General features: G+C 38.3%; 1 protein-coding gene across 1 annotated transcript in view; it reads left to right on the top strand.

Annotated features, from left to right (window-relative positions):
• AKT1 (AKT serine/threonine kinase 1) overlaps positions 1–14,515 on the top strand; it is a 118,327-nt gene that overhangs the window by 91,381 nt on the left and 12,431 nt on the right. Inside the window, exons 8-12 of the mRNA XM_081313090.1 lie at positions 2,158–2,226; positions 3,164–3,289; positions 7,150–7,278; positions 12,173–12,387; positions 13,742–13,829. Coding sequence (XP_081169216.1) covers positions 2,158–2,226; positions 3,164–3,289; positions 7,150–7,278; positions 12,173–12,387; positions 13,742–13,829 — 627 coding nt within the window. The remainder of the gene's footprint in view (positions 1–2,157; positions 2,227–3,163; positions 3,290–7,149; positions 7,279–12,172; positions 12,388–13,741; positions 13,830–14,515) is intronic.

Below are 14,515 nucleotides of genomic sequence, written 5' to 3'. Positions count from 1 at the left end.
GTTCCTTATGCACACCTTTGCTTTCTCCCCTTCTACAAACAATAGCAGGATGCTCATAATATATCATGTAAGCAATTTTTCAGAGATAACCAAAATTTCTCTTGTGTATTTATTTAGGAACACACGTCTAGTGGGGTATTCTAAAACATGTTTGTTTTTTAAAATCAATTTTTGATTGAGGCTAGGCTACTTTGAAAAAATCATCTTCTGCCTATCCTTTCTCATTTTAAAAGTCCCTAATTCCTCACCAGTGTTTTCAAATCTGAGAGCTAGCCTTGTAGTTGTGCTTGATTACCTAGCAGGTATTGTTGCAGAACTCACCCTAATTATAAGGAAAAGAAAGGTGCCCTTTTTTGTTTTCCCAGCTCACCCAGACTCTTGTCACCCAGTGTATGCCCTATTGCAACTCACTGCACATAGGGCTATCCTTGAAAACTACTCAGACCCTTCAGCTGGCACAGCATATGGTAATCCAGGTTGCTACAGTTGCTTGGAAGGTCAATCATGTAATCACAACTCCCTCTTGTGAAATATGTGGCCGTAGACATTTGGATCACCTCCTCTTTAGTTTTCTTCCAAAGAGCAGTGAAAACATGATTCTTTGAAGCTTAAAAGTTTGTTACTACTCCTGAATAGTTGCACATCAGATTAACGCCTGTTAGTGGATGTATTTGTCTTGGTTTGGTTTGAATCTTATGTTCTGTTAATCCTGCAAGCCACTCAGAGCAAATAGGAATTGAGAAGCATAGAAACTAAAGTAAATAAATAAGTGGAAAGTTTGGATAAGCGTTACTTTTGACTTTCTTAACTTTTGTAATATAAAGTCCTTTCATCCTACCTTCATTAAGAGAACCAGGTGATTCATGATCAGCTAATGGATCTTCAGCAGGACTTGCCAGAGCTGGGAGGGAAAAAGTTCTTGTTCTGGATCCAGAAAATGGTGTCTTATACAGTCCATAATTATTTATGGATATGTTTTATTTTTATCTAAGGCCAACGTTGTGACTCCTTCTCTGGCTCTGAAACCCCAGCTGTAACTTCTGGGCTGCAGCCCAAGCAAAACGAAATAGAGAGCATGTCAAACCAAGCTGGCACTTCTTGCGCTGCAAAACTCTGCATGATGAGTGGAGGCATCACCGCTTGGGAGCTTCCCATTCAGTAGTAGTGCATTTTTGGTTGCTGGAAGCGAAACATTAGTGGGAGGCAAAACACTTGCTACTTGGAGCTTTAGATCAGACATAATAGGGCTCTTTCATTTTTTTTTTATTTATTTCCTCAATTTATATAACCACCAGCTTCACACACACAATTCTGAGCGACTCACCACTCAGAGAAAAATACAAAAAAACCAATCATACAACAAAAATCATTAAAAGCATATTAATAATAAAAATGTCAGTAACAGCTATATAAATGTGAATAAATAATAAAAAAATATAGTTAGAATGACTACTTGTTGCATACTTTTGGAAACAGAATTGGGCATAATTTTCAGTATCAAGCTTCTCTATGAAATACTCCAGCATCTTTCTTGTATCTATCTTCACTTCTCTAGCTTAGCTGAATGTCGTTATTGAATTGTAAGAAATGTCCAAGCTAAATAAAAGTAATTTCTACTTTATTTTGCTCTTCCATTTATTATATACTTTATTACCACTGCTCCCATCATTCCATTATTCAACAATATTCATGTAGCAATCATCAGAGGGAAAAATTAATTTAGGGAGAATATTGGACACTATCAAATATTGTTAAAGATGTTTCATTCCAATGTAAACAGCTATCATCATTGTCACTGTTCTTCTGCATTGCATACTCTTTCACAGATTTTGCTATCTCAATTTGGCATTCTATTGTATTGTATTGTTCAATACAGTCTAAAAGACTGTGCCATAGAGGAATATGCATAAAAATTAAGAGAAAAAGAGGAGGAAATGTGCAATTAAAACAAGAGTATTCATAGCTTATACCAAAAGCGAAGTTGTTTGCTTTAAAAAGGGGCAGGAGTTCATTCAGTAGAAAGGGATTCATCATTTCCTGTTACAGCAGATGCAATTTGCGAAGTTTCAGGGCACAGGTCCAACTCCAATAATCTCTTAGTTGGTTATAAAGGATAACAGATGATGTAAAGTTAAGATTTTTGTCTCTTTTTTATAGGCATTGAAATATTCCTTTCAGACGCATGACCGTTTGTGTTTTGTTATGGAATACGCTAATGGGGGGGAGGTAAGAATCATATTCCTCAAAGTCAAATGCTCTTAAGTGATGTCATTTTAATGGTTGGAAAACTTCTCAATTTGTCTATTAACTTCTTTAAAAAGTTTGCAAAGATCAGGCATTTGATTAATGGTAGAGCAGAGGTTTGTACGTATAAGGAGGCAATTTTACTCCTTGGCATTTCTGTCTTAAATTTATATCCCACCTTTATTATTTTGACAAATAACTCAGGGTGTTGAACATACCTAGGACTCCTTTTTCCTCCTATTTTCCTAACAACCCTGTGAAATGGTTGGGCTCAGAGAGTGACTGGCCCAAAGTCACTCAGACAGCTTTCATGCCTAATGCAGGACTAGAACTCAGTGTCTCCCGGTTTCTAACCTGGGGCCTTAACCACTAGACCAGGGGTGTCAAACTCAATTTCATTGAGGGCCGCATCAGCATTGTGGTTGCCCTCAAGGGGCCGGGTGGGTATGGCCAGGGTGGGCGTGGCCTACTGGGTGGGTGTGGCTAGAGTGCATATGGCCTACTGGGTGGGCAGGGCCAGCTCTACATCATTCGCATCAAGGGTGCCTATGGGAGCCTGGGCAGGAGTGGGACAGATCTGAGGGTCTCTGGCAGAAGGAGGGTCTCTGGGCCAGGGCCAAGGCAGTGGGGGCCCTTCCCTCACTGTTTCCAGGATGGCTTCGCGGGCCACATGAAACCACTTCGCGGGCCGGATCCGGCCCCCGGGCCTTGTGTTTGACATGTCTGCACTAGACTAAACAGACTCTATAGTATTATAAAACATAGAACAAGGCTAAAAAAATCGCTTCTAAGACTTAACAAAACCAGCAGGAAATACGCCAAGTAGAAACGTGAAATAAGCGACGCATATTATTTTCACTAACCTCCCTTTATAGACATTGCTTAATTTTTTTTCATATGTAATGATTTGTCTTTCCAGCTATTTTTCCATCTATCACGAGAACGCGTTTTTTCTGAAGATCGTGCCCGGTTCTATGGAGCTGAAATTGTATCAGCTTTGGACTATCTACATTCAGAGAAAAATGTGGTATATAGAGACTTGAAGGTATGTTAGATTGTAGGTGGAGTGGTGCTAAATCTATTAAAAATGCTAGTTTGATCAGCGATTCCCTATCTCTGCATGAGGCAAGGATCCTCTCCAAGTATGTCAAAAATCCCGTTCAGTTGTAGAAATACCTGTTTAGTATGTTCTTTTTTTAGTTTGTGTTGAAAACCAACACAAAATCAACTTTTAAATACATTGGCAGAATACAGAATAACAGAGTTGGAAGGGATCTTGGAGATCTTCATTTACACAATACAGTCTCAGTACAAAACCAACATTTTAAAGAAGCCAAACTGAAAATCGTCCTGAGAATAAAAGAAATTGAAGTGCTCTGAACTTTTAAATTTGGCCTCATCAGTTGATTGCATTGGATGACTCATTGATCACATTTTTAATATCGCTTGCAGCTCCTCCTCTTTTAAAAAGTGCTGGTCCACATTAAGTCTGATAAATTCAGATAAACAGCAATAGGAGAGACATTTATCTGTTCAAAACTGTGAAGACCTGTGGCCAGTCTGAACAGGCAGCCATGGGTAATGGTAAGACTCCTTTAAGTTGAGCCCGATGCTTGATGGTTAAATGGAGACATTGATAAAAGGTTTTGTTGATAGTACAGAGATGATTGGCCATTGGTTTCTTCTAGAATTTTTTCTTTAATTTCCCAGTCTAGTCTGCAGCTCAAGAATTCCCTGGAGATCTCCCATCCCATTAGTCTCTGAGTTATGATAAGATTAATCAGGTGTTGCTGTCTATTGAGAAGGACTCTGCTAGGATACATTGTCAATTTTTAATCCTTATAGAGCTCAGCATAATCATCATGTTCTGCATGTTGGTCAGTTGCTGAGCATTTACACTTTTTAACTGGATTAGGACCTAGAGCAGGGGTGTCAAACTGCCAGCCAATGGGCCAGTTTCATCATACCAAAGCCATGCCCACCACATTGCCGGCAATGCAAAAAAAGTCGCAATGCATCGTGACACGTCACGTGAGGTGGCGAGTTTGACACCTGTGACCTAGAGGAAACTGAAGTAAGTGAAAGTGATTGGATGGACCATAATCTCAGTCTGAGTGCTTAGCTACCATTTGCTTACTGTTGTGCATTTTTTTTTTGTGGACAAAAAAAAATAGCTGTTCCCTTTTTCTAAGCCATAGAACCAGGCAGCCTGGTTGAACCTAAGTTAATCAACAGAATATTATAGAAGAAATTGCCCTAATTAGTAGTAAAACTTCACTTAAGTAAGCTGAAGACTTTTGATGGCCTTATACTTTCGAGGTCTTTAAACTTTTCATGGTTATAGAATAAATTGTAATATTATTGAATGAGTTTCAATATGTTATTTTATCTATCCCTGATTTTCCAGTTGTTTTATACATGGCTCAGATCTTTGCAGCAATATGAAAGTCCTAGTCATATGTTCCCAGCTAATGAGATCATACTAATTTAAAGAAAATGTTCCCTACTCCATTATTAAATGAAAGGGACGCGGTGGCTCAGTGGGTTAAGACGCTGAGCTTGTCGATCAGAAGGTCGGCAGTTTGGCAGGTCGAATCCCAAGTGCCGCGTAGCAGAGTGAGCGCCTGTTACTCGTCCCAGCTTCTGCCAACCTAGCAGTTCGAAAGCACATAAAAATGCAAGTAGAAAAATAGGGACCACTACGGTGGGAAGGTAACAGCATTCCGTGCGCCTTTGGCGTCTAGTCATGCCGACCACATGACCACAGAGACGTCCTCGGACAAGCGCTGGCTCTTTGGCTTTGAAACGGAGATGAGCACTGGCCCCTAGAGTCGGAAACGACTAGCACACATGTGCGGGGGAACCTTTACCTTTTTTATTATTAAATAAATTTTATCATGTTTAAGTGATATCAAAGCAAAATATGTAATTTAAGTAAATACTTTAACATTATTTTAATTGGCTCTTAAGTATTTAAAAAAGTATTTTTATTAGTTATTTACACATGTTTATTGGCTCTTACATACCATCAAATATTCACACTTTTTGGCAGTTTGTTTAATGTTAATGTTTAATACTAGCTAATGAATTGTTTAAAAAATTGTATAAGTTTTTTATAAGCCCTCCATATCTGAAAGGGAGAATGAATCCTCTTCTAAATTTATGCATGTCTGGTAACCTATATAATTGTTATTTATTAAATTTTGGTGTTGCCTGAATCCCAGTGACTTTGAACAGTTTAGAGTTAGGGCAGTTACATTCTCCTAAAGATTTTTTTCCATGACTGTTTCCCAATGGATCAATACTTTATAAAACACTATTTTCTAGAAATAGTGGGTTGCTCTTATGCATCATGTAGGTGAGACAGTGGAAATCATTTGACATTTCATTCCTGTCCCATTCTCCGCATCTGAAGAATGTTGTGATTTTGATCAAGCCCATGGGAATACTTGTCCCTCTGTGCAATTTCCCTTATCATTCTCCCTTTCCCCCCCCCATCTTAAATAGCTGTTATTTGCATGAGGGTTTGTTTACTCTGGGAGACAAAATAGAGCAAAAGTTTACTCTCCAATCTCCATTATTCATCATCCTGAAAGAAATAATGCAGTCCTGATTCTCTGTTTCAGCAGATTTGAAGCAGGTGATGTAAGCATGGATATCTTATGCCTTGGGCAATTAGTCCTTTATAGTATAATCCAGAAAATTCTCCATCCAATCTTAATTTCTTGACAGACTTATGCAAGAGTAGATCACTATTCTTCTAATCTCCAAATCTGCAACATTTATTTATTTATTTAAAACATTTATATATCTGCCCATCATATAAAAACAATGAAAAATATAGGATAAAGCAAACATATGGAGCTAATACTGGTTTTCTTGAAAAGATCAACTAAGAACAACTAAGTCCTACAACACTGTCAAAATACTTAGTAAAGCTGTATTACTATGATACTCCTCATCTTTCCTATTACCTATCCATATCTTCTTATGGCTATAACTTTGCTGCTTGTATCTTACAACCCCATTCTAAATTCTATTCTATCATTGTAAATCTGATATCTTCAGATGTTTTGGAATTGCAATTGCCAGAATCCTCTAAAACACCTAGAGAATATCTGTTGAAAAAAGCTGCCATAAAGTTATCATAGTAATGTTTAGAAATGTTTTTAAAAGCCAGGTAGGTGAGATGAGCAGTGTAGAAGTGTGAAAGATAAATAAATAAATAAAATTACTGTGGAGAGATTATAATTTACACCAAATACCCAGCTCAACTTCTGGGTACCAACGTTTTGGACAGCAATAAAAACATGAGTTTTCAGAAGACATTGGGAATGAGTAAGGCTGTGAGAATCAGTTTAGTGTAGTGGTTAAGGCATCAGGCTACAAATTTGGAGACCAGGAGTTCTAATCCCATTTTAAGCACAGAGTTAGCTGGGTGACCTTGGGCCAGTCACTCTGAGCCCTAGGAAGCAGTCAGTGGAAAACAACTTCTGAAATCTTGCCAAGAAAACTTCAGGGACTTGTCCAGGGAGTCATCAGGAGTCAACCCCAACTCAGAGGTTCATGCACGCAAAAAGGTTTGTGTGCACATACACATACATAAACACATACATGGTACATTAGCCTGATAACTGATGATCATATTTATTGATTTTGGTTTTCATTTTCTGATACTAATACTGAAGGCTGCTCAGAATCATTGGAAATGGAGGTGTATAAATATTAACAGTAATAAATACTTAAAGTGTAAGTGTAAGATTTAAGTGTAGCAGTTCTTTCAAAAAAATATCATTTTAGGACTCTTTTACAAATACATTAAGGATTCTTTTACAAATTTATTGAAGATTTTCAGTACTTATCCAGATGATTTCATGTCTGACTTTTTATTTGTGTTTATTTAAGTTGGAGAACTTGATGCTGGATAAAGATGGACACATAAAAATAACAGACTTTGGGTTATGTAAAGAAGGGATCAAGGATGGAGCAACAATGAAGACTTTCTGTGGCACACCAGAATACCTTGCCCCAGAGGTATCTTTTATATTATCTTCATATTACCACAAGAGATGCTTTCCTTCATCAAAAATAGATGCTAAGATATTTACCGGAATATTACTGTATAAAAAAGTCAAGTAAGTGTTGTGAGTGTTCATGAATTCTGGTTTATATGTTGCATTGACACCAAGGGCTGGAGTTAACTCTGCCAGAGTATCTCTTTTATTGAAAGCCACTTCACTCTTCTGGATGGAAGAGAACAAGCTAAAGCTGAACCCAAACAAGAGATCTCTATCTGCTCCAATATTATCTTTAGATGGAAAAATAATAGCTCTGGAGGAGCAGGTCCATGACTTGGGGTCCTTGTGGATATGCAGCTTCTGCTCAGTAGCAAGCAGATGTCATGGCCTAGGGGCTTGGCCCAGCTTTGGCTGATGTACCAGTTGCAGCCCTATCAGGAAAGGGAAAACCTTACAGTATCTCATATTCTTATCACACCTTGTTTGAACTGTAAGATGCTCTACTTGGGGCTGTCTTTCAAACCACTTAGAAGCTTCTGAACCAGTGGTCCAGAATACAGTGACACATGAGCACATTACACCTGTGCTGGTCACCAAGAAACTTCTCGGTGCAACTTAAGTTGGTTTTAACTATAAAGCCCTCAGTGGCTTGGCATTAGGTTCTTGACAGGATTGCATTCTCTAGTAAAATTGGCACTTCCACGATCTTTTCATGAGAAGGAGCTTATGGTTCCCACTCTTGAGAGCTGAAAGTCAGGACGCTCTGCCCTTAGAAGAGCACAAGTCCCTTGGAACGGCTTCCATTTGAAACTTGGCTTTCTTCCTATGTACCTTCTGCAATCTTTAAATTGTTATATACGTTTTATATATATTTATCTGAATTGCTGAGAGTCCTCAATTGGGTTATATTGTGATATAAATGTAATAATCACTTTGAAATGCATAAAAACAGATTTTGTTTTTCTTATAACTGTGTCTTTAATTAGGGCTTCCTATAAAAAAGAAAGCCATTTACTTGCATCTGAGAAAATACAAATTTGGAGATTGGGATAAAAGCAAAGGAAGCATCCTTCTCTGATTATCTTGGGTTGCCTTAATGGGCATAGTTTGACATGCTTCAGTCTTATTCTGATTTGAAGTGTGTTACCTAAACATGCAGATGAAAGCTAAATGGGAGCTATTGAGAATTCAGTTTGGCTTTTCTGAATTTGCGTTGCCCAAATCTTGTGAACTAGTAGAGAGAGTTTGGTTTAGCTGTTAAGGTGCTGTCCTAGAGATCAGGATACTGTGAGCTCTAATCCCACTTTAGGCATGAAAGCCAGCTTTAGTGACTTCAGATAGTCATGTTCTCTCAGTCCAATCCATTTCACAGGGTTGTTGTGGAGAAAATAGAATATAGGAGTATTAGGTATGTTTGCCATTCAAGTTGAGTGAATGAATGAGAATATATAGGGTTCATAATTGCAGCAGGATCAAATGGTGAAAATGCCATATTAATGGCCTTTAAACAATTGGTCTTATCTAGTGTTTCTGTGCTTCAGTAACATTAAGATGTGTGGACTTCAATTCCTAGAGTTCCTCAGGTAACATGCTCTGAAAGCATGAAGTCCACACATCTTAAAGTTGCTGAAGTGGAGAAATTCTGATCTAGTCTACTTTTAGTCATTTGCAGGTGTCAGATTAGTCTTTTTTTAGACTCATAGACCATCACATTGCAAGAGTCAGAGGTGACACAAAGGTATAACAGCAATAAAAATCATCACCTCCGTAGTAGTTGTCAATATGTATTATGGCAGTGAAGTACATTAGCAAAATTAATTTTCCACCATGAGTTCAAACCTAGTGGTTGTGCTTTTCCTCTTTGTGACTGATGACTTCAGAAATTATGTAGTGTATATATTAAGCAAGCTGTATAGTCTAACCCAAATTATTTATGTAGTATATTTTTATCCCATCCTTCTTCCCAGGGAAACATGACATTGTACGTGACTTTTTTCTGTACTCGTTTGGTCTTCACAATAACCCTGCAGATAAGATTGAGATGGCTTCTAGGTTTCTCTTGGAGAAGTTGGTCTCTCCAGGACCAGTTCCATTTTCCTCCAGATCTTGTAATCCAGATGTTTTGAACCATAGCCCCCACAACTGTCTGTGCTAAGTAAGGGTGACAAGAATTACCGTCCAGCATATCTGGGGGGGGGGGGAACAGATTCAGAGAAAAGCTACTCCTTCCGACTTTGCATGATGGAGCTAATAATATGGCATGTTTACATAAATAACATGGCCTGTTTACAGTTATCTGGATAATGTTGGGCACATGTTTGAATTTTCAAAGAATACTAAATAACTTGGGTTTGGGAACAATATCTCATTTTGGGGGGCCTGTTCAACTTCTGTTAGCCTTTAGTCATCATGTCGGTGGGTTTGCTTTCAAACCAGCCGATGAGCATGTACAAGCAAATGTCCCACATCAATGAAGTCACTTAACCTTTTTAAAAAAGAGGAAAGTGAGGCTCGCCTTGTTGTCATCTGTTTGCAATTGGAACCTGGCCTCCGAACTTGTTTGTACAGTTGCTGCATAGTTGTTTTAGGGTCATGCTGGAATTTGGTACATAGAAGGCTGTGGCTGTACCACGTCAGCTTTGATGTGTTAGATGTATTGGTCACAAGGTGTTTACAGCTGTTGTGGCTCCTCTTGTAAATTCCAACCATGCAGCTGTTCAGCATTGTTGGCTCTCAACTTGACCAGTGAGTTATTTTAAGTAAAATGACCTTTTTTTATCCTATCCTTATTTATTCCTCCAATTAAAAAAACATGAAAGGGAATTAATATTCCTATTACCATATGTAGTTTTTTTTCCCTTTTGATTTGTGTTCCAAACACTGACAAGCTTAAAATAGCATCTTGATGTAGAACATGCTTTTGCTTTGTAAATCCTAGGTTCTCAGTACTTACGAGAGCCTTCCGACATGTAAACTGATGATGGTGTTCCAACCTAACTACTTGAATCCACTGCAAGGGAGCATTACTCAGAGAAGATCTGGCCTTCCAGATTGAAGACATTTTTTAAAAAACACCACCAATACAATTTGAACAAATAAAAACATTAAAACCTACTTTCCACTTAGGAGTCTCAACAAAATAGTTCTGCATGTTCAAATCTCCTTTACTTGGCAGAATCCAGATGTACTTATCATGAAGCCAGTAAGTAAAAACATACAGTCGAGGATTGTATGTGGGTCTGCTCTTTGTCATTGAAGTATTTGTTCCTCTAGATTTAGAAGCAGTACTACAGTATTAATGAGAATGTAGATACCTCGTCTGTGTGTCTTCATAATGTCTTCTATAGAGACAGTGCAGGAAATTCATTTTTAATAAAACTGCCTTTCCTTGCCATGGATCCCCATAAGAGGGTCTCTTTCCCTCTGGCTACTGCTGCTGATCATTGAAATAAATTATGTAACTGCTTAGTGTTTAGGATAGTTTATTTTGTTGCATGTATGTCTTTTGAGAGCTGTATGCAACGAAATTTCATTTTAATGTATGCCGATTAGTGTACATTCAAAGTGACAATAAAGTTATTATTCTATTCTATTCTATTCTATTCTATTCTGTTCTGTTCTACTCTACTCTACTCTACTCTACTCTACTCTACTCTACTCTACTCTACTCTACTCTACTCTACTCTACTCTACTCTACTCTACTCTATTCTATTCTATTCTATTCTATTCTATTCTATTCTATTCTGTTCTACAAACTGTTCAATGTTTGCATTTAAAAAAAAACTGAGGAAGAACACCTCTTGTCTCAAAAATGATCCCAAGAATATTTGGGAGAAATGTGATTTTGGAAACACCTGTTAAAAGCACTTGAGTCTTGTAAAAAATAAAACAGGAAGGAGGAGTAAGCAGCCAAAAAAGGTAATACACAGTGCTGTGTCTCCTGCATTAGCAAAATCCAGCCCTGATTTCAGTTCTGTGCAGGGAGACTAAATGTCCTTCTGGGGAAGCGTGCAACTGGTTGAGCAGGGGTCAGCTGGCATGCTGCACAATCCCTCCTCTCTCTCTTCCCAGATTGCTCACAGAGCCTGATGAGCTTGGCTCCTGGAATCCTAGCAGATGAAGCAGCTGTGTTGGGCTTCTACATATATGGGGCAGCTGCAGAGCCAGCTGTCGCTTGGTGTGAATCATACAGCAGAAGATGCTGTAAATAGACCTGCGTGTGGTAATCCAATACCTGGCAGTCTTTGGTTTCTCACTGCAGGCCATCTTCTAGGTTCCAATATTCCCCCCCCCAAAGCAGAGTCGTAAACAGTTAGCAGGCCCTAATAAGCAGAGAAAAGGAACAAACTTCCATGTTGTTTTATCCCTGGTCTTGATGCTTTCAGTTTCTTATATTCAAGATCTTCATTATGACCACGTTGTTTGAGTTGTACTGCTTATGTTGTAAAGTTTGAATGTGCCTGCAAGTTAGGGAGCAGCCAACAAACAGTTAGAAACTGATCAGAAGTTGCAGAATTTCAATTTGTATTATGTCTGGGCAACAGAAATTGTAGGAGGGTGAAGTTCAACATCTTTTCATGAGAGCGGATATGTGTCACGGATTTGCAACCCTTGAAAATAACAAGCATGTTGCAGAAGTCTTACAGCAGTTTCTCCCCAATATGGTGCCTCCAAGTTGCAATCCTTAAAGAGGAAGGTAGGTAGCTTTCCAAGAGGCTATGGTAGCTTAGACAATATAACTGTGCTAGCTAAGGACAATTTGAGATGTACTTCATCGTGCCTGAAGAAGGCCATTCACTAGGATTTCCTTTGAAATTGTCACCTTGTTATAGGAAACAATTCCATCTTACTTTGTTTTGTGAAAAGCTTGCCATTGGTCTAGAACTCTTGACATTGTCTACAACTGCAGGTGCTGGAGGATAACGACTATGGCCGTGCAGTGGATTGGTGGGGCTTAGGAGTTGTCATGTATGAAATGATGTGTGGACGTCTTCCCTTCTATAATCAGGACCACGAGAAACTCTTTGAGCTCATCCTAATGGAAGAGATTAGGTTTCCGCGTACGTTGTCACCTGAAGCAAAGTCTCTTCTGTCAGGTTTGCTGAAGAAGGATCCAAAGCAAAGGTGATGGTTTAATGTGTTTGACCTGAATGCTTCCCAGATTCTTGAATGACCAATCGGGTGTCTTCTGTATGTTTTGCATTATTCCATTCATTTTGATTTTGTAGTATATCCAAGTGTGTTATGTCTGTTCTTTGTTATCATTTAGTTGTTTTATGTCCCCTGATAAAGTTTCAAACACATAGTCTCTGTGTGCGTGCGTGTGCGCGCACGCACACGCACACACAGAGCACTGGGTCATCCTTTGAGAGAAAGGTAGAGCAGAATAAATATTAAATTTTAGGCTGGCCACATGTATGTTTACCCCAATGTTGGATGGTCCTATGAACATCTAAGAAGAGCTTATAGCATAACTAGAAAAATAATTATAGTGGCAAACAAAGCTTCAGGAATAATACTTAACATAAACAAAATGACCATAGATGGGGAAAACCGCAGCAGGAGCAGAAGCGACTTCTGACTTTCTTCCAGCTTCCCCACTGACTTTGCTTGTGGGAGCTGGCAGGCAGGTCGGAAATCACGATCACCTGACTACAGGGATGGTGTAATCGCCACAGGTTTACAAATAAAACTGGCCTGAATATCGTGAAAATTTCAGTTTCATAGGAATAAGATTTCTACACATTCTTTAGCAGATTTTAGGTACCGTGATTCAAAAAGAATTCCAGTATAATGCAGCATTTGGGTTCACTTGAGAGTTTAGTAGTGTATTGACAGATGCATACATACAGTATTTGAGAAACTCCATTGTATGGATAGTGGGGAAATATAACCTCTTAGAGCAAATGAAGCTGCTTTTTCCCATAAAATTACATCTGTACTATGTGTTTCATTTCAAGTTCAGTGTTTGCCTTTATTTCAGTGCTATTTCTTAATTATGTTTAGGACATAGCTGCCTCCTAAAGAAACAATTACTTGTGAATACTCTTCATTATCCCTGGAGAATAAACAGTAAAGTATGTTGCAGGTCTCTCTCTCCTTGATATAGAACAAAATCTTCTGTATCTTGAAAGAGTGATCATAGGCCACAGTGAGTGGGACAGTAAGGCAGTGATGTGGGTAAAGTGGTTTTTCAAAAGACTGATAGTCTGTGGGCAGCTGTTTGGGTTTTTTTGGTCAAGTTTACATGGCTTATTTGTGGTTTGCTTTAAATTTTAGTGGCACATGTTCAACACTTCCTGGAAGCTCCTAAAAAGTAAAAAAAAAAAAGTCGAGTTAGAACTTGCATTTCTTCATTATTTCTTAGCAAAGTTGTACTTTTATTCTGAATGAATTTATGCCATTAGAAACACTTCAGAGCAAATGAATTTAAAATAAATGCACTGTACTAATGTTGGTGATTTTTCTGTCCTAACAGATTAGGTGGTGGACCAGATGATGCAAAGGAGATTATGCAGCACAAATTTTTTGCTGGCATTGTTTGGCAAGATGTATATGAAAAAAAGGTATTTATAGTTTTTTTAAGATGAGATTTTTAGATTGTGTTAAAGTCTTTGAAATTGTGTTAGCTAGCGTGCTGCAGTTTGAGAAGATAGGTATACTCTTATTCCTAAATTTCCCCCCACCATTTAAAAAAAATTCTCTTGTACATAAAACCTAAACTTTTCATTGCACCTTGAAATTTTATATACCCAAAGTGATATGTACAGATTTGGTAATTTTAGATGTGGTCCGAAGTGCAGATATGTAATTTGTACATCTGTACGTAGTACAGATTGATTGATTATAAGTGGCCTTTATGCCACTTCAGTTAAGAAAAAAGAATTTAAGCAGTTTGCAAAACTGTATACAATAAACAAATCACTTTCCTTCTGTGCTTCTTTCAGCCCTTCTTTTGCAGTCTTCTTTTTTTAATTTGCCCAAATGCAGCTCAGTTTGCAAAAGGTTCCCATCAACAAATTTAGAACGGAAAGGTCCCAATCTGTCCCCCCATTTTTGAAAATGTTCCATTGCAAGAGTTGTTCTGTCCAGTCATCTGCTCCTCTCTTTTCTCTCTTTCTGCACAATTAATATCGTTCCTAGCGTAGCTCTCTGCTCCCCCTTAGTGGCACTGCACATAAATGATCCTAGCTACTGCATTGACCTGCAACAACGTTTTGCTGATTGAGATGGATTTTTTGGCTCAGGTACT

Source organism: Vipera berus (genome assembly GCF_964194415.1).
Source record: "Vipera berus genome assembly, chromosome: 1".
Classification (NCBI taxonomy): domain Eukaryota; kingdom Metazoa; phylum Chordata; class Lepidosauria; order Squamata; family Viperidae; genus Vipera; species Vipera berus.
This window is presented reverse-complemented; position numbering and strand designations above follow the sequence as displayed.